We start from the raw sequence: 22,145 nt of genomic DNA on the forward strand, positions 1-22,145 counted from the left end.
TTCAATATATTAGAACCTCTTTCTCAAGAAAATAAACCCAGATATATGATATACTCCGCCCTATGGAAGGCAATAGGGTTTGAACAAAGCACCATATTATTTCAAATATTCTACATACTATACATTTGATAATCATCCATCTACAGCCTTAGTCAACTGTATGATAACATGATATACCATGATAAACATTATAGAAGGGCGGAGTTGCTAGCATTAGGTCAACAGTATGTGGTATATTCATGTGATCTTCTATGTGTATCTAGATGTACACTATGCATGCTTTTTATCATTGCTTTTAGCTTGATGTAAGGCCAAGACCATAGGTGTCCAGAAAGGCAGCTAACAAATAAAACGTATTAGTGAGTGTATTAGCTGTGTTTGATTTGGGTTGGGTCTTAGTGGGCTGTTACTTAAGTTTTAGCCACAGTAGCTACCTAGTGATCCCAGAGCCAGGAGCAAAGTAGGAGGACAGCCAGGCTGAACCCCAACAGCAGCAGGAGGACCAGGAGCAGGGGAACAGTCCGAGAGGGGCCTAGGGGGAGGGCCTGGAGCGGGATGGTCGGGACCGTATGTACTGGTCCACTGAGTCCCCCAGGCTGTAGCGTCTGGGGCAGTAGCCCAGGTCTCGACGGGCCTTCTCGATCTTGAAGGTGTGGCTCACTGCAATGTTCCTCACCTAGGAGGATGCAGAAAAGATTCAGGGAAATGGTTGTTAGGTTCCTGACTGTCTCTGCATTCAACAAAGTTAACTGTCTTGGTTGTTAAGACTTGACCCGTTGGTTAAAGCAGAAACAGACTGGCACCCAACACCCAGTTAAAGGAAATAGAGTTAAACAAGCTGTTAAGGAGAAGAGTGTTAGTGGTCTGTACTGTGCCCCTGTCTCTCGCCCCCACCTCTTTGCCACGAAGGCAGCTTAACAAACTCAACAGCACTCCTTCACTCTTGCCCAATCAGGGTGCTCTGAGATGGGCATAGCGCTCAGTACAGCCTGGGAGGCAGGTTAGGAGCTCTGGAGCTTCAAGGGAGTTTGACTCCATGCTAATGTCTTTGAATAACCTCAGTTTACCAACATCCTGCCCCCCCGTGTGAAGGATGTCTCGCTGGTCCCTATATCCCCTTACTGCACAGAGGATACGATGTCTGCATGGAAAATACCTGTAGTGACAGAAGCTCTCAGACAAACCCGGTGGCTCAGTGTAACACAGAGATTCAACAAGTTTCCTATTGTCTCGCTGGGGTAAATCCAAACGGTTGAGATTCATATCATTTAAAAGCTCATGAACAGGATTTCAAACTATTGAATAATAATAATAATCATGTTTTTTTATAATATATTTTTTTATTTCTTAACCATTAATGTCATTTGTCTAAATATCTGCATATGTTGCGGCTTAGACCCTATTTACATAATCTGAGATTTTTGTGTTGTGCCCACCATTAAAAACAATACTTTTGAAAGAAATTATGAAATAGTTTGACAACCCTTTTCATAAGCTTTTAAATAATATCAATCTCAACCGTTCATCTTTTCCAGTGATGAAGACATGGATGTCTCATGGTATGGTGGGGTATGCTTAACCTTGAACACTTTTACACTACATATACAAAGGTATGTGGACACCCCTTCAAATTAGTGGATTTGGTTATTTCAGCCACACCTGTTGCTGACAGGTGTATAGAATTCAGCATACAGCCATGCAATCTCCATAGACAAACATTGGCAGTAGAATGGCCTTACTGAAGAGCTCAGTGATTTTCAACGTTGCATCATCATAGGATGCCACCTTTCCAATAAATCAGTTCGTCAAATTTATTCCCTGCAAGAACTGTAAGTGCTGTTATTGTGAAGTGGAAACGTCTAGGAGCAACAACGGCTCAGCCACAAAGTGGTAGGCCACAAAAGCTCACCGAACGGTACCGCCGAGTGCTGAAGTGTGTAGCGCATATAAATCTTCTGTCCTCGGTTGCAACACTCACTACCGAGTTCCAAACTGTCTCTGGAAGCAACATCAGCCCAATAACTATTCGTCTGGAGCTTCATGAAATGGGTTTCCATGGCCCAAGCAGCCGCACACAAGCCTAAGATCACCATGCACAATGCCAAGAGATGGCTGGAGTGGTGTAAAGCTCGCTGCCATTGGACTCTGGAGCAGTTGAAACGTGTTCTCTGGAGTGATGAATCACACTTCACCATCTGACAGTCCAAAGGACAAATCTGTGTTTGATGAATGCCAGGAGAACGCTACCTGCCCCAATGCATAGTGCCAACTGTAAAGTTTGGTGGAGGAGGAATAACGGTCTGGGGCTGTTTTTCGTGGTTTGTGCTAGGCCACTTAGTTCCAGTGAAGGGAAATCTTAAAACTATAGCTTCCAACTTTGTGGCAACGGTTTGGGAAGGCCCTTTCCTGTTTCAGCATGACAATGCCCCCATGCACAAAGCAAGGTCCATAGAGAAATTGTTTGTCAAGATCGGTGTGGAAGAATTTGACTGGCCTGCACAAAGCTCTGACCTCAACCCCATTGAACACCTTTGGAATGTTACTTTTGGTCATGTAGTGGATCTTTTGAATGTTTTGGTATTCATGTCTAAAAAGTCACTTTATGACCACTTCGTCCATGGGCAAACATGTCTGGAAAGTTGTGTTTAAAACAACAGCGATTGAATTCAAATGGATTTACCCTTTAGAGACTTAGCATGTATGTCTCTCTGTACACCTGTCTGTCTCTGACGGACCACTGACTGCTGTCTCTTGTTAGCCCAGCAACAGGACCGTTGAGCAGAGTAGTGATGTTGTCCAGTAATGGTTCAGGTTAGGAGATAACCCTAAAGCAAGGGAACTAGTTGGAGTTGAGCCTGCAATGAGGTCAGTTCCTGTGTCCCCAGTGTTGAACTTCCTGACCCAGTCAATTGGGGTAGATGTTGGCTCTAACCACAGATCTAGGATTACCTTACTGTAAGTCATAGACAATCCTATGAGGAGTAAAATAATGTCTGACCCTGGATCAGTGATTATGGGGCAACTTCTCCCTACTCCATCCCACCCTTCCAGGAGAAATACACACAACAGGCTAATATTTTATTCACAGGACAATTATCGATCTCCCGGTGGCAGCCGCCAGAATGTCTGACTGAAGCAGCTCCTGGACCAGCAGCCCTGTGGGCACGGCTTTGGTTTCTGTCTCATCACACATTCATGAAGTAATACCTTCTTGGGTACGACAGATAGCAGCTCCTACTACAAACAGCTCCTCGGCCCTCCTCAGTGCCAGGGCAGAATGTATGCAATACTACTGCCATCAGTATGGCTGCTTTCCATTCCAAAAACATATTTTTCTACCTCCTTTTACGGACCTTCAAAGGTCGGAGATGTGTGACATCAGACCTGGGTTCAAATACTATTTCAACTATCTTAATTACTTTCACATACATTTGAAGTAAGTGTTCAGATATATTTCATTTGAAAAGACAAGTCATTCAATATTTTAATGCATTTGAAAGTTCACAAGTGTATAAAACAATTATTGCCCTTATGCCCTCAGAACAGCCTCATATCATCGGGGCATGGACTCTACAAGGTGTTGAAAGCGTTCCACAGGAATGCTGGCCTATGTTGACTCCAATGCTTCCCACAGTTGTGTCAAGTTGGCTCGATGTCCTTTGGGTGATGGACCATTCTTGGTACACACATGAAACTGTTGAGCGTGAAAAACCCAACAGTGTTGCAGTTCTTGACACACTTAAATCGGTGCGGCTAGCACCTACTACCATACCCCAAATCTTCTTTTGTCTTGCCCAGTCACCCTCTGAACGGCATACATAAACAATACATGTCTCACCTATCTTAAGGTATAAACATCCTTCTTTAATCTATCTCCTCCCCTTCATCAGCACTGATTGTGACATCAATAAGATTTCATAGCATTCCCCTGGTCAGCCAATGTCAGGTGTTCCTAATGTTTTGTACACTCAGTGTACACTTGGAAAGTATACAAAACATTTAAATACACTGACTCAAATACACTCCCATGCTTTTAACCCAGGTATTTGAAAAATAGTATTTGAAATAAGTTTTTGAAAATCCTTTAAAATAAACTCAGCAAAAAAAGAAACATCCTCTCACTGTCAACTGTGTTTATTTTCAGCAAACTTAACATGTGTAAATATTTGTATGAACATAACAAGATTCAACAACTGAGACATAAACTGAACAAGTTCCACACACATGTGACTAACAGAAATGGAATACTGTGTCCCTGAACAAAGGGGGGGGTCAAAATCTAAAGTAATAGTCCGTTTCTGGTGTGGCCACCAGCTGAATTAAGTACTGCAGTGCATCCCCTCCTCATGGACTGCACCAGATTTGTCAGTTCTTGCTGTGAGATGTTACCCCACTCTTCCACCAAGGCACCTGCAAGTTCCCGGACATTTCTGGGGGGGGAACGGCCCTAGCCGTCACCCTCCGATCCAACAGGTCCCAGACGTGCTCAATGGGATTGAGATCCGGGCTCATTGCTGGCCATGGCAGAACACTGACATTCCGGTCTTGCAGGAAATCACACACAGAATGAGCAGTATGGCTGGTGGCATTGTCATGCTGGAGGGTCATGTCAGGATAATCCTGCAGGAGGGGTACCATATGAGGGAGGAGGATGTCTTCCCTGTAACGCACAGCGGTGAGATTGCCTGCAATGACGACAAGCTCAGTCTGTGTTGTGACATATCGCCCCAGACCATGACTGACCCTCCACCTCCAAATAGATCCGCTTCAGAGTACAGGCCTCGGTGTAACTTGGGATTGTGCGTTCCTGGTGTAACTCGGGCAGTTGTTGTTGCCATCCTGTACCTGTCCCGCAGGTGTGATGTTCGGATGTACAGATCGTGTGCAGGTGTTGTTACACGTGGTCTTCCACTGCGAGGATGATCAGCTGTCCGTCCTGTCTCCCTGTAGCGCTGTACGGACATTGCAATTTATTGCCCAGGCCACATCTGCAGTCCTCATGCCTCCTTGCAGCATGCCTATGCCACATTCCCGCAGATGAGCAGGGACTCTGGGCATCTTTCTTTTGGTGTTTTTCAGAGTCAGTAGAAAGGCCTCTTTAGTGTCCTAAGTTTTCATAACTGTGACCTTAAATACTAAAATACTCAAAAAAAGTATTTTAAATACCAGATATTCAAATACACATGTGTTTGACCCCAGGTCAGTTTGACATAAGCCATTTCCAGTCCAATCATATCCATGAAGGAGAGGGAACATCTACATTTTAGTCACTTAGCAGACACTCTTATCCAGAGCAACTTACAGTAGTGAGTGGATACATTTTCATACTGGTCTCCCGTGGGCATCAAACACACAACTCTGACACTGCAACCACCATGCTCTACCAACTGAGCTACACAGAACAAGGTAAGAAGGAGGGGGCCTATACATTCTGGGTAGTTATTGCTGTTTGCAGTAACAGATCAACTTTTTTCAACTGCATCTAAATGGTCTCATCAGTTCCTCTCCTGACTGCATCTCAGTGATCTCGTAAGTTCCTCTGCTGACTGCATCTCAATGGTCTCATCAGTTCCTCTCCTGACTGCATCTAAATGGTCTCGTCAGTTCCTCTGCTGACTACATCTCAATGGTCTCGTCAGTTCCTCTCCTGACTGCATCTAATTGGTCTCATCAGTTCCTCTCCTGACTGCATCTAAATGGTCTCATCAGTTCCTCTCCTGACTGCATCTCAATGTTCTCATCAGTTCCTCTCCTGACTGCATCTCAATGGTCTCATCAGTTCCTCTCCTGACTGCATCTCAGTGATCTCGTAAGTTCCTCTCCTGACTGCATCCCCATGTTCTTGTCAGTTCCTCTCCTGACTGCATCTCAATGTTCTCGTCAGTTCCTCTCCTGACTGCATCTAATTGGTCTCATCAGTTCCTCTCCTGACTGCATCTAAATGGTCTCGTCAGGTCCTCTCCTGACTGCATCTCAATGGTCTCATCAGTTCCTCTCCTGACTGCATCTAAATGGTCTCATCAGTTCCTCTCCTGACTGCATCTCAATGTTCTCGTCAGTTCCTCTCCTGACTGCATCTCAATGGTCTCATCAGTTCCTCTCCTGACTGCATCTCAATGGCCTCGTCAGTTCTTCTCCTGACTGCATCTCAATGGTCTCATCAGTTCCTCTCCTGACTGCATCTCAATGTTCTCGTCAGTTCCTCTCCTGATTGCATCTAATTGGTCTCATCAGTTCCTCTCCTGACTGCATCTAAATGGTCTCGTCAGGTCCTCTCCTGACTGCATCTCAATGGTCTCATCAGTTCCTCTCCTGACTGCGTCTCAATGGTCTCATCAGTTCCTCTCCTGACTGCTTCTAAATGGGCTCATCAGTACCTCTCCTGGCAAACAGTATAAAGAAGCATTGTTTCTCCATCTTCCAACGAATTCATGAAATCTCTCATTTTTGATTGACCCGGATCCATAATAAACCGTATGTATAAGAGATTGGATCAGGAAGGAAGGGGGTCGGTGAGCCTGGAAAATACTTCCCTAATGAAGCCTCAGTGAGACAAACAAGAATCTAATGAAGCATCTAGTAACCCAAGCTCCCCTTAACCCAAACACGCACGCATGAACACACAGACAGACAGACAGACAGACAGACAGACAGACAGACAGACACAGACAGACAGACAGACAGACAGACAGACAGACAGACAGACAGACAGACAGACAGACAGACAGACAGACAGACAGACAGACAGACAGACAGACAGACAGACAGACTATAGTAAGTGCCTGTTAAGCGCTAAATAAAGTAACTGAAACAGGGTTGACGACTTGTGACAAGGGAAATGGAAGCTTGTTGTGTGGAACAGGGAGGGGAATTGAATGCAAGTTTCACAATTTTTTATTTATTGTTAAATTTCTAGCCTGTCTATCTATGGGTAATAAGGTTGTTAACAATGCAGTTAAGAAAATACCTAAAAAATATTAATTAGCAGCAGTAAATAACAATAGCGGGGCTATATACAGGGGGTACCGGTACAGAGTCAATGTGCGGGGGCACCGGTGTTGAGGTAATTGATGTAATATGTACATGTAGGTAGAGTTATTAAAGTGACTATGCATAGATAATAACAAAGAGTAGCAGCAGCGTATAAGAGGGGGGGCAATGCAAAGAGTCTGGGTGGCCATTTGATTAGCTGTTCAGGAGTATTATGGCTTGGGGGTAGAAGCTCTTTAGAAGCCTCTTGGACCTAGACTTGGCTCTCCAGTACCGCTTGCCGTGTGGTAGCAGAGAGGACAGTCTATGACTAGGGTGGCTGGAGTCTTTAACAATTTTTAGAGCCTTTCTCTGACACCTACTGGTATAGAGGTCCTGGATGGCAGGAAGCTTGGGCCTGGTAATGTACTGGGCCGTATGCACTACCCTCTGTAGTGCCTTGCGGTCAGAGGCCGAGCTGTTGCCATACCAGACAGTGATGCAACCCAACAGGATGCTCTCAATGGTGCAGCTGTAAAACCTTTCGAGGATCTGAGGACCCATGCCAAATTTCTTCAGTCTCCTGAGGGAGAATAGGTTTTGTCGTGCCCTCATCACGACTGTCTTGATGTGTTTGGACCATGTTAGTTTGTTGGTGATGTGGACACCAAGGATATTGAAGCTCTCAACCTGCTCCACTGCAGCCCCGTCGATGAGAATGCAGGCGTACTCGGTACTCCTTTGCCTGTATCCACAATTATCTTCTTTGTCTTGATCACATTGAGGGAGAGGTTGTTGTCCTTGCACCACACGGTCAGGTCTCTGATCTCCTCCCTATAGGCCGTCTCATCGTTGTCAGTGATCAGGCCTACATCTGTTGTGTAGATGTTGCCCATCTTCCCATTATCCCCTGTGTATTTATACCTGTGTTCTCTGTTTGTCTGTTGCCAGTTCATCTTGTCTTGTCAGGTCTTACCAGCCTTCCTGTTTCTCTAGTTATATTTTCTAGATCTTCCCGGTTCTGACCATTCTGCCTGCCCTGACCTCGATTCTGCCTACCGTGATGTACCCGCCGGACTCTGACTTGATCACCAACCTCAGCCTGCCCCCGATCTGCCATTTGCCTGCCCTGTGCTCCTAATAAATGATCTGTACTATCCTCCCCCGTGTCTGCATCTGGGTCATATCCTGTGTCGTCATAAAAAGGGTAGAACCAGCTTACCTGATTTTACACTATGATTTGACTATTAGATGTTCAACGTTTCTTTAAAAAAAGTTTTTGTTTCAATGAATTGTTTCATCATATTAAAATGAGAGTTCAGTTCACGTAACAGGGTTGACCTTAAAATTAGGGCTGGGATTTTTTTTTAACCTTAAAATGGATCAATAATCACATGAATAAATAATAATCTTCAGAAATGACTTTGTCAAACCAACAAAATAACAACGGCTTTACAATGATGGTGAAAACTTGGATAAATGTTGGGACTAATTGCGTTAAAATATTCCTAGAAGTCACAGAGGACGCAAAGAGGGACATGTCCAAATGCAGAATTGTAACACTTTATTCAAAAAAATGAATCTGATTTATTGAATATTTCACGTGGTCTATATTGAAGGGCACTTCAGGGCACTTTTCACATTTGTGCACAATTTCTAGTTAAAATATCAAAGGTACTCATTTTGTGGAACGAACCTGCCACCATGGCCCAGTGGGGTTCTACACTGACTGAGACATGTCATCATGACCCAGAATGCAATAACTTCAGAACTCACACAGAGTGAAAGGTCTAAGTAAATTCAAAATGTTCTCCCTTCTGTGAGTTTGCTCTTTGTATCGAGTATGTGACAGGAAAGAGACTGTTACACTTAATTAATACACTGAATATGTAACACTGGAAAACATGGTATATTTCTCAACAACGTTTTCTTGCAAGTGTGGTGAGGAAGGTTGGTCCTCACATCAGTGCTTGGCTGCAATGTAAAACTGAGAAGGGAGAAAGGAGGAAAGAAGAAGAATGGGTAAAAAGGCAGAGTAAAAATGGGTGAGAAGTGAGAAGAGGGGTTAGGTGTAGGGGTTAGGTGTAGAGGTGTAAAGGTGTTAGGTGTAGAGGTGTTAGGTGTAGAGGTGTTAGGTGTAGGGGTTAGGTGTAGGGGTTAGGTGTAGAGGTGTAAAGGTGTTAGGTGTAGAGGTGTTAGGTGTAGAAAGCGCTATGAAAGCGCTATGAAGGTAGGTAGGTAGGCAGGTAGGCAGCCAGGCAGGCAGGTACATATAGATAGGTATGTAAGTAGTGGATAGGTACTGTAGACACATAGCTGTATGCTTACCTCATTTCTGGTGAAGAGCAGAGGGATCTCCACTATTGGCCTCAGAGCCAGGTGTAAACATTCCATCAGAATGGCTGTGAAATACACACCTCAGATGAGGAGGGAAGACAGCAGCATGGCAGGTCTGAGCTACGAGCAGCGTACTATTACAACAGTTTGGCAAGTATGAAACTGGTGTGTATCCTGACAGATTGTGGCTGGTGTTGGGCATGATCAGCGTCCTGTTACAGCAGTGTGGGTGTTTGTGTGTGTGTGCGTGCGTGCGTATATGTGTGTGTGTGAATGCGTGCCCGTTTGTGTCTCCTACCTGCTGAATAGACGAGTGAGACAGGCAAGTGTATCAACGGTCGGCTGTACCCCAGCTTCTCAAACTAGAGAGGAGGGGAAAGACAGAGGGGATATCAAAGACCAAGACAAGATCAACTATATGTGTTAATCACCCAAAGAATATATAGAGTTACTCACCAGTGGTGTTAACCATTCAAACAGGTTGACAGATTCCCCGTCGTTGATGAAGTAGGCCTGTCCACTCTGATGGAGAAAGGTTGATATTACTATGTATACACCCCCACCCCAAACACACACAGGCCTAAATATGTACAATGTGTACAAATGCCACTTGAAGGTAGAACAAACAAGTGCTGAAACGATCATTGGTATCCATGGAGATGGTGAGTAGTAGTAAACTCACAGCCACACAGTTCCTCTTGGGTGTGAGGCTCTCAGCAGCCAGGATGTGGGCCAACACCAGGTTGTCCACATGGACCCAGTTCATCTTGGCCTGGCGGTTTCCAAAGCTAAAACTGAACAACCGGCGCTCCACATTCACCTGGGGAGAGAGAGAAGAAGAAGTGAAGAAAGAGAGAGAGAGAGATAGAGAGAGAGAGAGAGAGAGCGAGAGAGAGAGCAAGAGAGAGCAAGAGCGAGAGAGAGAGAGCAAGAGAGAGCAAGAGCGAGAGAGAGCAAGAGAGAGCAAGAGAGATACAGATACAGTCTAGGTTAGACTGTATTGTTGTGCTGAGAGTATGTCTGTTCTCATGTGAGTGTGTTTGGGGTTGTGTACGTGTGTCAAGGCATGCATGGGTTCGTGTGTGTACAATGGTTTGATATTGAGTGAGGGGAGAGGTAAACTGTATTAGGGAAGAAAGATTAAAAGGCCTCTAAGCAGCTTTCCCTATAGTGAACCGGGAACTGCAGCATCCGAGCCCTGTTCAACCCAGCCCAGCATAGAGTATTCCTTCCCTTCATTCTCCCCAGGGGAGAGAGAGAGGCGTGAAACAGGATACTTTAAGAGGGTCCATTAATAATATATCCTCACCAGGTACACATTCTGCCAGCCAATCTAAACCCTAAGAGAACCTCTATACCTGATAGAAGGGCAATGAGACTGGGCTGTCATTTTATTGTGCCACCCACACAATTAAACAGTACACAGACATTTATCCCTATGGTGCCGCCGTCTTGGATGGAAAGTGACAAATCAGGTGGAATGTAGAGATGTCTCATTTCTTTTCATTGTGATTCTGTGTGGTAGGTAGGTGTGCGGACACTCACCATAACCCTGTGTAGGTGTCGTCTCTCTTCTGGCCCGTAGATGCCTGAGGGTCTCAGAACACAGGTCCGCAAGAGACCCCCACCTTTAAAGAAGATAATGGCATTGAATAATGAACTGAATCTGGCAACACTGAAAGTTTGTTACAAATGAGTTACTCCACCGTGTAATTACTTATGACTGAGTCTAGAAATGTAAATTCTACTTAACTGCAAGATAGTGTACTATGCAAATGTATGTAGGTTACTGTAATACTGTATGTAAGTAGTAGTAATAGTTCATCAACATATATAATATGCTAACCTTTGCTTCAACCTGAACCCATCTTCCAGTGTTCATATATTTCCTCTACATCCCGTCTTAATAAATGCATGAATGGTCCAGTAATGACATAGCGCCATGCTCCTAGCTTAGTTTAATATATAATGACATAGCGCCATGCTCCTAGCTTCATTTAATATATAAATAAGTGGTCATTGATAGGGGGTTAGGTTTCCCCCAAGGAGGGGCTGAAGGCATCACACCTATTTAACCAAGTACTCACTGGCATCACACTAACGCAGTAAGAGAATTCCTACACACCTTTGAGAGAGATGAACTGTACATGGGTTTATGTTAATGGAAACATTGTGTGTGTATCAATGTCTCCTGTGATTCTGACTGTCAGTTTTACAGTAAGCATGTACCTGACATCTGTCTGTGACGAGAGTCTGTACTGCATGTCTGGTACTACTGCTACTAACTGTGTGTCTCTGTGTGTGTGAGTACATCCCTGTGTGTGTTGCTTGAGGCAAAACGGTGTCGGGTGAACACTGCTCTCCAGTCTCAAGTGGCATTGTGCTTTCCAGCTCTAAATTGAACTGGTGTCAGCAGGTCCAGTTGGATTAGGTTGCACACACATGGAAAGCTTGGTTTCCAAGCCAACCTCACTCACAAATACACACGTGCACACGCCCACACACACACACACACACACACACACAGAGTTTGGCTGTGGAAACATACAGCATACATTCATACACACTGAGAATCATAAGACAATGTCAAGGACCTGAACAGACCATTTCCATTTGAGGATACAACAAGGTGTCTGGTAACATGACTGAATACAAACAGTGCAGCTATTCCCTCCGCAAGGCTATCAAACAAGCTAAGCGCCAGTACAGAGACAAAGTAGAATCTCAATTCAACGGCTCAGACACAAGAGGTATGTGGCAGGGTCTACAGTCAATCACGGACTACAGGAAGAAACCCAGCCCAGTCACGGACCAGGATGTCTTGCTCCCAGGCAGACTAAATAACTTTTTTGCCCGCTTTGAGGACAATACAGTGCCACTGACACGGCCTGCAACGGAAACATGCGGTCTCTCCTTCACTGCAGCCGAAGTGAGTAAGACACTTAAACGTGTTAACCCTCGCAAGGCTGCAGGCCCAGACGGCATCCCCAGCCGCGCCTCAGAGCATGCGCAGACCAGCTGGCCGGTGTGTTTACGGACATATTCAATCAATCCCTATACCAGTCTGCTGTTCCCACATGCTTCAAGAGGGCCACCATTGTTCCTGTTCCCAAGAAAGCTAAGGTAACTGAGCTAAACGACTACCGCCCCGTAGCACTCACATCCGTCATCATGAAGTGCTTTGAGAGACTAGTCAAGGACCATATCACCTCCACCCTACCTGACACCCTTGACCCACTCCAATTTGCTTACCGCCCAAATAGGTCCACAGACGATGCAATCTCAACCACACTGCACACTGCCCTAACCCATCTGGACAAGAGGAATACCTATGTGAGAATGCTGTTCATCGACTACAGCTCGGCATTCAACACCATAGTACCCTCCAAGCTCGTCATCAAGCTCGAGACCCTGGGTCTCGACCCCGCCCTGTGCAACTGGGTACTGGACTTCCTGACGGGCCGCCCCAGGTGGTGAGGGTAGGCAACAACATCTCCTCCCCGCTGATCCTCAACACTGGGGCCCCACAAGGGTGCGTTCTGAGCCCTCTCCTGTACTCCCTGTTCACCCACGACTGCGTGGCCATGCACGCCTCCAACTCAATCATCAAGTTTGCGGACGACACAACAGTGGTAGGCTTGATTACCAACAACGACGAGACGGCCTACAGGGAGGAGGTGAGGGCCCTCGGAGTGTGGTGTCAGGAAAATAACCTCACACTCAACGTCAACAAAACTAAGGAGATGATTGTGGACTTCAGGAAACAGCAGAGGGAACACCCCCATCCACATCGATGGAACAGTAGTGGAGAGGGTAGCAAGTTTTAAGTTCCTCGGCATACACATCACAGACAAACTGAATTGGTCCACTCACACAGACAGCATCGTGAGGAAGGCGCAGCAGCGCCTCTTCAACCTCAGGAGGCTGAAGAAATTCGGCTTGTCACCAAAAGCACTCACAAACTTCTACAGATGCACAATCGAGAGCATCCTGGCAGGCTGTATCACCGCCTGGTATGGCAACTGCACCGCCCTCAACCGTAAGGCTCTCCAGAGGGTAGTGAGGTCTGCACAACGCATCACCGGGGGCAAACTACCTGCCCTCCAGGACACCTACACCACCCGATGCTACAGGAAGGCCATAAAGATCATCAAGGACATCAACCACCCGAGCCACTGCCTGTTCACCCCGCTGCCATCCAGAAGGCGAGGTCAGTACAGGTGCATCAAAGCTGGGACCGAGAGACTGAAAAGCAGCTTCTATCTCAAGGCCATCAGACTGTTAAACAGCCACCACTAACATTGAGTGGCTACTGCCAACACACTGTCAATGACACTGACTCTACTCCAGCCACTTTAATCATGGGAATTGATGGGAAATGATGTAAATATATCACTAGCCACTTTAAACAATGCTACCTTATATAATGTTACTTACCCTACATTGTTCATCTCATATGCATACGTTGATACTGTACTCTATATCATCGACTGCATCCTTATGTAATACATGTATCACTAGCCACTTTAACTATGCCACTTGGTTTACATACTTATCTCATATGTATATACTGTACTCGATATCATCTACTGTATCTTGCCTATGCTGCTCTGTACCATCACTCATTCATATATCCTTATGTACATATTCTTTATCCCCTTACACTGTGTATGACAGTAGTTTTTTTTGGAATTGTTAGTTAGATTACTTGCTCGTTATTACTGCATTGTCGGAACTAGAAGCACAAGCATTTCGCTACACTCGCATTAACATCTGCTAACCATGTGTATGTGACAAATAAAATTTGATTTGATTTGATTTGATTTGATATCATCACTGTCTTGATGCTGTAAGTAGCCCCCATCCTATCACCTCAAGACCATGCCAGACAAAGTCACAGTGTCTCTGCCATGGACACAGAATTAAAATAATAGATCTAATACTGTATATATTCATTCTATTTCTAGGGTCTCTTACCTTTGAGTGAGCGTCCATTGGCTGTTAGGACCATCTGGTCAGAGATAGATTTGGTCCTGGAGTAGTGGTCTATGTGCTGGGACAGCAGAACACATCATATCTATTCATATCAATCCATGTGCTTTATTATTTCCTAAGACATAACCATCAGAGGACCTATTCATTGTTACTGCTGCTGCTGAGGAAAGTACAGGTAACTGCCAGAATGAAGGAAACACTTGAGTAAATGAGGGATACAATGTATATTTAAAGCAGGAGCTTCCACACAGGTGTGGTTCCTGAGTTAATTAAGCTATTAACGTCACATCATGCTTAGGGTCATGTATAAAAATGCAGATCTGTTTTGATGGCAGTCTCAGACTGAAGTATGTAGTGAATGAGAGCAGGGGAAGAATTCAGTTTGAGTCATCAGGCAAGTGTTTTCCACCACCATCAACAAAACACCAAAATGTGGAATTTCTCGTGGAAGAATGGTGTTCCATCCCTCCAATTTAGTTCCAGACACTTGTAGAATCTATTCCAAGGAGCCTTGAAGCTGTTCTGGCGGCTCGGAGTGGCTCAACACTCTATTAATTAATACATTTATGTTGTTGTTTCCTTTATTTGGGCAGTTACCTGTATGTCCTTCAGAAGGGGTTGCAAGATAGATGCATGTCAGAGGTGTGACACCCATACTATACACACCACACACACTCACTCTCTCTTACACACACCCCACCAGTATCAGGTTGACAGGCTTTGAGCCTCCAAGCTATCCTAAGCTGTGTAACTCTACTCATGCGGGACTTATACAGTCATGCACAGCCATGTAAGCTGGAAGGAGTAGCTCTGGGAGAAGATTACATTCATGAGCTTCCTTTATCAGCCTGGTTCTGGATGTCATGTACACCATGTCAGCTTCAATCTCAAGGTAAAACATCACATAGCAAAGGTGCCCAGTCCTTTAACCAAATGTATGTACCACATGAAAAGTAAACTATGAAAAAAGATCAAAAAAGTTGTGTTTCCATCAACCCAGAGCAAACACGTATTCTATATAGACACAGTAAAGCTAGCCTGGGTAAAGCAGACAGTAAGCTGCACTCACTATCATTCAGTCTGGTTTACCCAGGCTACAGTAAAGCTGCTCCTCATTGGGACATCCTGTTCTTACTCACCATGTCCAGGGGCACACAGGGCAATGAGTCCTCGTCGCCCTCCTCTATGGGTTTTCCAGCAAACGTCACGTTGATCGTACTGGTGTAGACCAGCCTGGTGATGCCCTTCTCCACACACACTGAAACAAGCACACATACACACAGACAGGGTTATCATTGCGCCAAGTCATTTAACTGACAACGCATTTTTATTTAGGAGTTTCTTTAATTTTCTAAACCTGGGTCATGACTCAAAAGCCTATTAGCCCACTGAGCTCAAGCGTAGTCACTAGCTCTGGGAGTTAACACAAGTCAGTAGGTCTTGGACAAGGAGACTGTTCTACACCACCTCCAACTACATTTAGCAGGCATTTTATGGCTCCTCATATATGGCTGTACTGTTACAGTGCATCCCATTAGAAGCCCTTCAACAGGTCTCTTTCACTATTTCATCATAGGGGCCAAACGTTTACACATTATTGCGAAGGAGGGCCAAAAATGTCCACCTCCTAGGACCTCTTGTGCCTATTAAAAGGTATTTACATACAGTATGTTGTGCAAAGATAATACTGTATGTAATGTAATGAATGTGTTGTTAATCTAAGAAACGGTCTACCTGTCTGTGGGAGAGGTGAAGCTGATGAGTGTGACAATAGTTGAAGAGTGAGGTGAGGAGGGAGGGAGGGGAAGAGGGAGAGGAGGAGGGAGGGGAGGAAGGAGGGGAGGAGTGAGGGGAGGAAGAAGGAGAGGAGGAAGGAGGAGAGGAGGTAGGGAAGATAGGAGGGGAAGAGGTAGGGAAGGAAGGGGTGGAGGAAGGCGGGGAGGAGGGAGTGGAGCTTGTTACCATTAATGACGTTGTTCGTCCCTCCGACATTGACCGACTCCACCTGCTCTTTCCTCAGCTGTGAGACACAGAACAGAATAACTTTTAACACGGTTTGTGTGGGAACTAATGTGTAATGTGTAACTAATGTGTAACCCTAAATCCGGAACCAGGGGCACCCTCTTAGATATCATCCTGACCAACTTGCCCTCTAAATACACCTTTGCTGTCTTCAACCAGGATCGGAGCAATCACTGCCTCATTCCTGCGTCCGTAATGGGTTTGCAGTCAAACGACCACCCCTCATCACTGTCAAACGCTCCCTAAAACACTTCAGCAAGCAAGCCTTTCTAATCGACCTGGCCCGGGTATCCTGGAAGTATATTGACCTTATCCCGTCTGTAGAGGATGACTGGTTGCTCTTTAAAAGTGCTTTCCTCACCATCTTAAATAAGTATACCCCCTTCAAAAATGTAGAACTAAGAACAGATATAGCCCTTGGTTCACTCCAGATCTGACTGCCCTTGACCAGCACAAAAACATCCTGTGGCGTTCTGCATAAGCATCGAATAGCCCCGGGATATGCAACTTTTCATGGAAGTCAGGAACCAATATACACAGTCAGTTAGTTTCAAACAGAAATTTGCATCCTGTAGCACTAATTCCAAAAGGTTTTGGGACACCGTAAAGTCCATGGAGAATAAGAGCACTTTGCCCAAGCCCCCACCCCCCTCTCCTTCACCCAAATCCAGACAGCTGATGTTCTGAAAGAGCTGCAAAATCTGGATCCCTACAAATCAGCTGGGCTATACAAACTGGATGCCTACAAATCAGCTGGGTTCTGATCCCTACAAATCAGCTGGGCTATACAATCTGGATCCCTACAAATCAGCTGGGCTATACAATCTGGATCCCTACAAATCAGCTGGGCTATACAATCTAGATCCCTACAAATCAGCTGGGCTATACAAACTGGATGCCTACAAATCAGCTGGGCTATACAATCTGGATCCCTACAAATCAGCTGGGCTATACAATCTGGATCCCTACAAATCAGCTGGGCTATACAATCTGGATACAAATCTGGGCTATACAATCAATCTGGATCCCTACAAATCAGCTGGGCTATACAATCTGGATCCCTACAAATCAGCTGGGCTATACAATCTGGATCCCTACAAATCAGCTGGGCTATACAATCTGGATCCCTACAAATCAGCTGGGCTATACAATCTGGATCCCTACAAATCAGCTGGGCTATACAATCTGGATCCCTACAAAATCTATACAAGCTGGACTATACAATCTGGATCCCTACAAATCAGCTGGACTATACAATCTGGATCCCTACAAATCAGCTGGGCTATACAATCTGGATCCCTACAAATCAGCTGGACTATACAATCTGGATCCCTACAAATCAGCTGGGCTATACAATCTGGATCCCTACAAATCAGCTGGGCTATACAATCTGGATCCCTACAAATCAGCTGGGCTATACAATCTGGATCCCTACAAATCAGCTGGACTATACAATCTGGATCCCTACAAATCAGCTGGGCTATACAATCTGGATCCCTACAAATCAGCTGGACTATACAATCTGGATCCCTACAAATCAGCTGGGCTATACAATCTGGACCCTTTATCAAGTCCCTTCAAAAAGTTAGTAAATCTCCTGCTATATGACCACTGCCTTCAGCCTGTCCTTACCCACCAGCCAAACACACAGACAAGCTTTCTAAGTTACATAATCATCTCCTAGCTGACTGTAAATATTTCAGAGTGAGAGAGAGAGACTCAGTATCAGGCAGAGAGGGACTAGAGACACAGGTGATACAATGTGAACAGTTGAGTTTCACTAACAAAGCCTCCATTCAATATGTTATGATTTATCCTACTCTGGAACCCATAGACAGGCATCCATTTCATCTCTGTCACACGCCACTCAGGTCGTTGCATTTAAGACAAAAGATTTACAATGTACTGTATTCTTGGAACAGTGTTACAGGAGACCAGCGACTATGAGTGATGGTCTTTGAATTGTTTACATTCCCAGTCAGCTAAATGAATAAAGAAAGTAGAAGGGTTAAATTCTACCCTCCATCTGTTCAGGAACTCACCTGTTCTGGGCCTGACATCCCATAGGAAGCGGTGTGGAATATACAGTCGACCCCCTCACAGATCTTATACAGAGAATCATAGTCACGGATGTCGCTCTGCAAGGGGACAAAATCAGTATTATGAAAGACAATGATATGATGTGTTTTTTTCCTCTACCCTATGACTGTACTTCACTGTTATACAGTATGTAATATAACAGTACGATAAACCATCGGATTTAACTGTCTCATGTTAGAAATAGTCAAGCCTTTGTTGTATTCATATTAGAAAGAGCGGCTCTGATATTAAAGTGTCAGTAATGTGAGGAAACATTTGACATAATTCATCCAGTTCCTGCTATGGAACTCTCCGGCGTCTTTTCACGGTGAACTATCTTGCTGGGTAAGATGACAGCTTGAACATATAGTACATGGTATGTCCATATATTAGCCAATGATTAGTAAGTACAATTAAGTTAAAGTGCCATGAAGGCTGCACCTGAAACCTGAATCAGAGCCCCGGCCTCCTTCTGTCCTAGTCAACACCTGGCACCCTCAACTAGATCACTTACCTGTGTCTTTATACCTGAGCCATGTATACCCAACCTTATTAGCCCCATCTCTGCCCTGGGGTATATGAGGAGAAATACTACACTAAAGACACTTGAATTTCAATGTATCCCCTGATAACATACAGTGTTCTCCCTCTTTACTTTTTTAATTACGATCTTAACAAACCAAGTGGGGGAATTTCAAACTAGTAATCATTTAGGAACAATGATTAAAAACAAAAGCAGTGGTGTGAAGTACTTAAGTAAAATAACTCCAAAGTACTACTTCAGTTGTTTATTGGGGATCTGTACTTTACTTTACTATTTATATTTTGGCCAATTTTTACTTTTACTTCACTACATTCCTAAAGAAAATAATGTACTTTTTACTCCATACGTTTTCCCTGACACCCAAAAGTACTCATTACATTTTGATAGAAAAATGGTCCCAATTCATACACTGGTCATCCCTACTGCTGCTGATCTGGCGGACTAACTAAACACAAATGCTTCATTTGTCAAATTATGTCTGAGTGTTGGAGTATGACCCTGGCTATCCGTCAATATATATACATTTTTTTAATTGTGCCATCTGGTTTGCTTAATATACGGAATTTGAAATTGTTTATACTTTTACTTTTGAGACCTAAGAACATTTGAGCAGTTCCATTTACTTTTGATACTTAAGTACATTTAAAACCAAATACTTTTAGACTTTTACTCAAGTAGTATTTTACTGAGTGACTTTCACTTTTACTTGAGCCATTTTCTATTAAGGTATCTTTACTTTTACTCAAATATGACAAATTAGTACTTTTTCCACCACTGAGCAAAAGGAAAGCAACGGGGGATGAATCTTAACTTTAACTTTGTCAAGCATTGATGACAGTGAGATACTAAGTAAACATTTGAAAGTTGAAAGTTAGGATTTGCCCTGAAGTGACTAGTGCGTCTACTCTACCTACCTGATGGAAGACAGTACCGTCTGGAGTATCCCACTGTGGCTTGTGAAGATCCAGCAGCACCACAGACACTCCCTGGCTGACCAGAGCTCTCCCCAGCCTCAACCCGAAATACCCTGCTCCCCCGGTCACCAGCACCCTGCCTGTCCCCATCCCTGCCCCTCTCAAGGCCTGATCAGTCACTTCATCCAGGTGGGAGGCTGGACACTCTGGGCTGCTGCACCAGGCACCCACCACCCCATTGGCCCTGTGTCGGGAGGCTGGAGTTGGGGTTGAGGTTAGGTCTGGGGCTGGTCGGCTCACCCAGGACTGGAGCTGATGGTTGAGGTGGTGGTTGTGGAGGTGTCTATTAGCCTGTATACGGCACCCAGCACTTCCTGGGTCAGGCAGGGGGACACAGGGGTAGGGCAGCTGCTCTACCTGGCACAGAGAGCCTCCGTTGTCCTTCATACCGCCACACAACTCCATTCAGACTCCTCTTGGGATAGATGGAATTCGGAACCCTGTAAGTGACAGGGGGTTCAAATAGTAGCTACCTCATCATTACAGCTATTCTCCATAAGATACACAGTAGCCACCTTCATCGGATATAACTAATAACATTTTCTTTGCCAATTAATTTGCATGACCAGACTATAAAAAAATAACAAAGAAATACTAATTCATTTGACGGAGTAATCAATAGAGTAAAGTACAGGACTAAAACAAGTTTGACTGTGAGTCAGTCTGTACAATGACTAATCTCGGAGAGTGCTGCAGATACAGACAGACACCATGTGCCATTGTCTATTCGGATGTCAAACTCTAGTTGTTTTATCTCAAATGTCGCATAAGAATACTAGTTCCATGATACTATTTCCTTCTATATACACAACACTGGTGATTTCCTACGACAAAGTTGAGTCGAAAGTATGGGTTTTAAACATTGATACATAGCCAAAATACGCAGATTCTAAATGTTTTATTTTCTAGTGCAATTATATTGCATATTTTTACAACAGTCTTAAAAGAAACATACAATATCCCATCAACCTTCTGAATAAACCAAAATATAGGCCTACCCAGTGATGCGCGGATCTGGTTGCCACATTAGTTTCCATTGTAAATGATGTCACTAAAACGACTTTGGTAAATAGGCCCACTGTACCTTTCAACGTACTGTCATGTATCTGCTTATGTCCATTGAATACATATCATTAAAAGATCCCCCTTTTTATATTTTGACAACCCTCTCGCAGGTCCCTGCAGTCTACTCTGACAACCCTCTCGCAGGTCCCTGCAGTCTACTCTGACAACCCTCTCGCAGGTCCCTGCAGTCTACTCTGACAACCTTTGCCTGACAATCACTTGCGGCTTCACCTGAGACTCGTTACCGTAGGGTCTGGATGAAACACGCACGCTCTGACTAAGATCATGTTTCACAGGTACAAAATCAGCAAATGTACACAATACCTATTTGTCATTCCTCCTCCACAAACCTCGCCCCTCTCCTAGTCCTGTCTCAACCCTGCACTTCTCAACCGTCAACCCTTCTCCTCAAACCCCTCTGACGCCCACCCAACTCCCCGGCATCCTTCTGCAAGTGCTGGCTCAGCTGCTTGCTTCTTGATGAAACCGTAACACCTTAAAGTGGGAATCAGGCAATCAGCGGTTGAAACAATACCAAATACTTTCCCCACTCATGTTTTGGTAAAAAGCTGAGGGTCAGGATTGGAGAAATATAACCACTCTCAAATTCAGGACTGGCAATTCATGATATCAACATTATAGTTTGATTATGTTTTGAGGCTGTAAAGTGTTTGTTTACATTTACTTTGTTTACAAACACTGGGGTAAAATAAGCTTATAATTTGGGTTCTGATGGGGTATGACAGTTGAACTGAGCACATTGGACATTTCTAAGTTATATTCTTCAAGAATCAGTGCGTACATAAAGTTAATTTACAAGTCCAAAATGGATGTAGCAACTGCACATTACCCCTTAAAATGTCATATTTACTGGGAAAGCTTTCCCAACCCTCATTCTTTCATGTGTGTCGACCCAGTGCTTGGGAAGTGAACAGTATGAAGCCGTGTTGACTTGTCAAAAATGTCCTTTTGACACAAAGATCCTGATGAAATGTGGGATGATTGGGTTTTCAGTGCTGTAAGTAGGTGTCTGATGGTGTCTGATATTATTGCAGCTTTTTGTGCTTCTATGTGTTTATTACCTTAATTACACCTAATAAAGATGTATGACATGTTCATATTAGACATATATATATTTTTTTAACCTTTATTTAACTAGG

The 22,145-nt window shown here is 44.4% G+C and overlaps 1 protein-coding gene across 1 annotated transcript; it reads right to left on the minus strand.

Moving 5' to 3' along the window:
- Positions 1-450: 450 nt before the first annotated feature.
- On the minus strand, positions 451-20,307 carry LOC112259273 (putative short-chain dehydrogenase/reductase family 42E member 2). The gene is made up of 11 exons (XM_042317087.1): positions 19,861-20,307; positions 18,366-18,461; positions 16,264-16,321; positions 15,441-15,559; positions 14,284-14,359; positions 10,852-10,934; positions 9,989-10,126; positions 9,763-9,828; positions 9,605-9,668; positions 9,298-9,371; positions 451-676 (listed from the first exon to the last, which is right to left on the minus strand). The coding sequence occupies exons 1-11, from the start codon at positions 20,305-20,307 to the stop codon at positions 533-535; spliced, it is 1,365 nt and encodes a 454-aa protein (XP_042173021.1). The 3' UTR covers positions 451-532.
- Positions 20,308-22,145: the final 1,838 nt, after the last annotated feature.

Source organism: Oncorhynchus tshawytscha, unplaced genomic scaffold (assembly GCF_018296145.1).
Source record: "Oncorhynchus tshawytscha isolate Ot180627B unplaced genomic scaffold, Otsh_v2.0 Un_contig_11560_pilon_pilon, whole genome shotgun sequence".
Lineage (NCBI taxonomy): Eukaryota > Metazoa > Chordata > Actinopteri > Salmoniformes > Salmonidae > Oncorhynchus > Oncorhynchus tshawytscha.

Coding starts and splice junctions, on each gene's coding strand:
- LOC112259273 (XM_042317087.1), bottom strand. CDS start 20,307: ATGAAGGACAACGGAGGCTCTCTGTGCCAGGTAGAGCAGCTGCCCTAC. Junction 18,462..19,860: donor ACGGTACTGTCTTCCATCAG/GTAGGTAGAGTA, acceptor GTCCCCTTGCAG/AGCGACATCCGTGACTATGA. Junction 677..9,297: donor TGCTCTTCACCAGAAATGAG/GTAAGCATACAG, acceptor GCATCCTCCTAG/GTGAGGAACATTGCAGTGAG.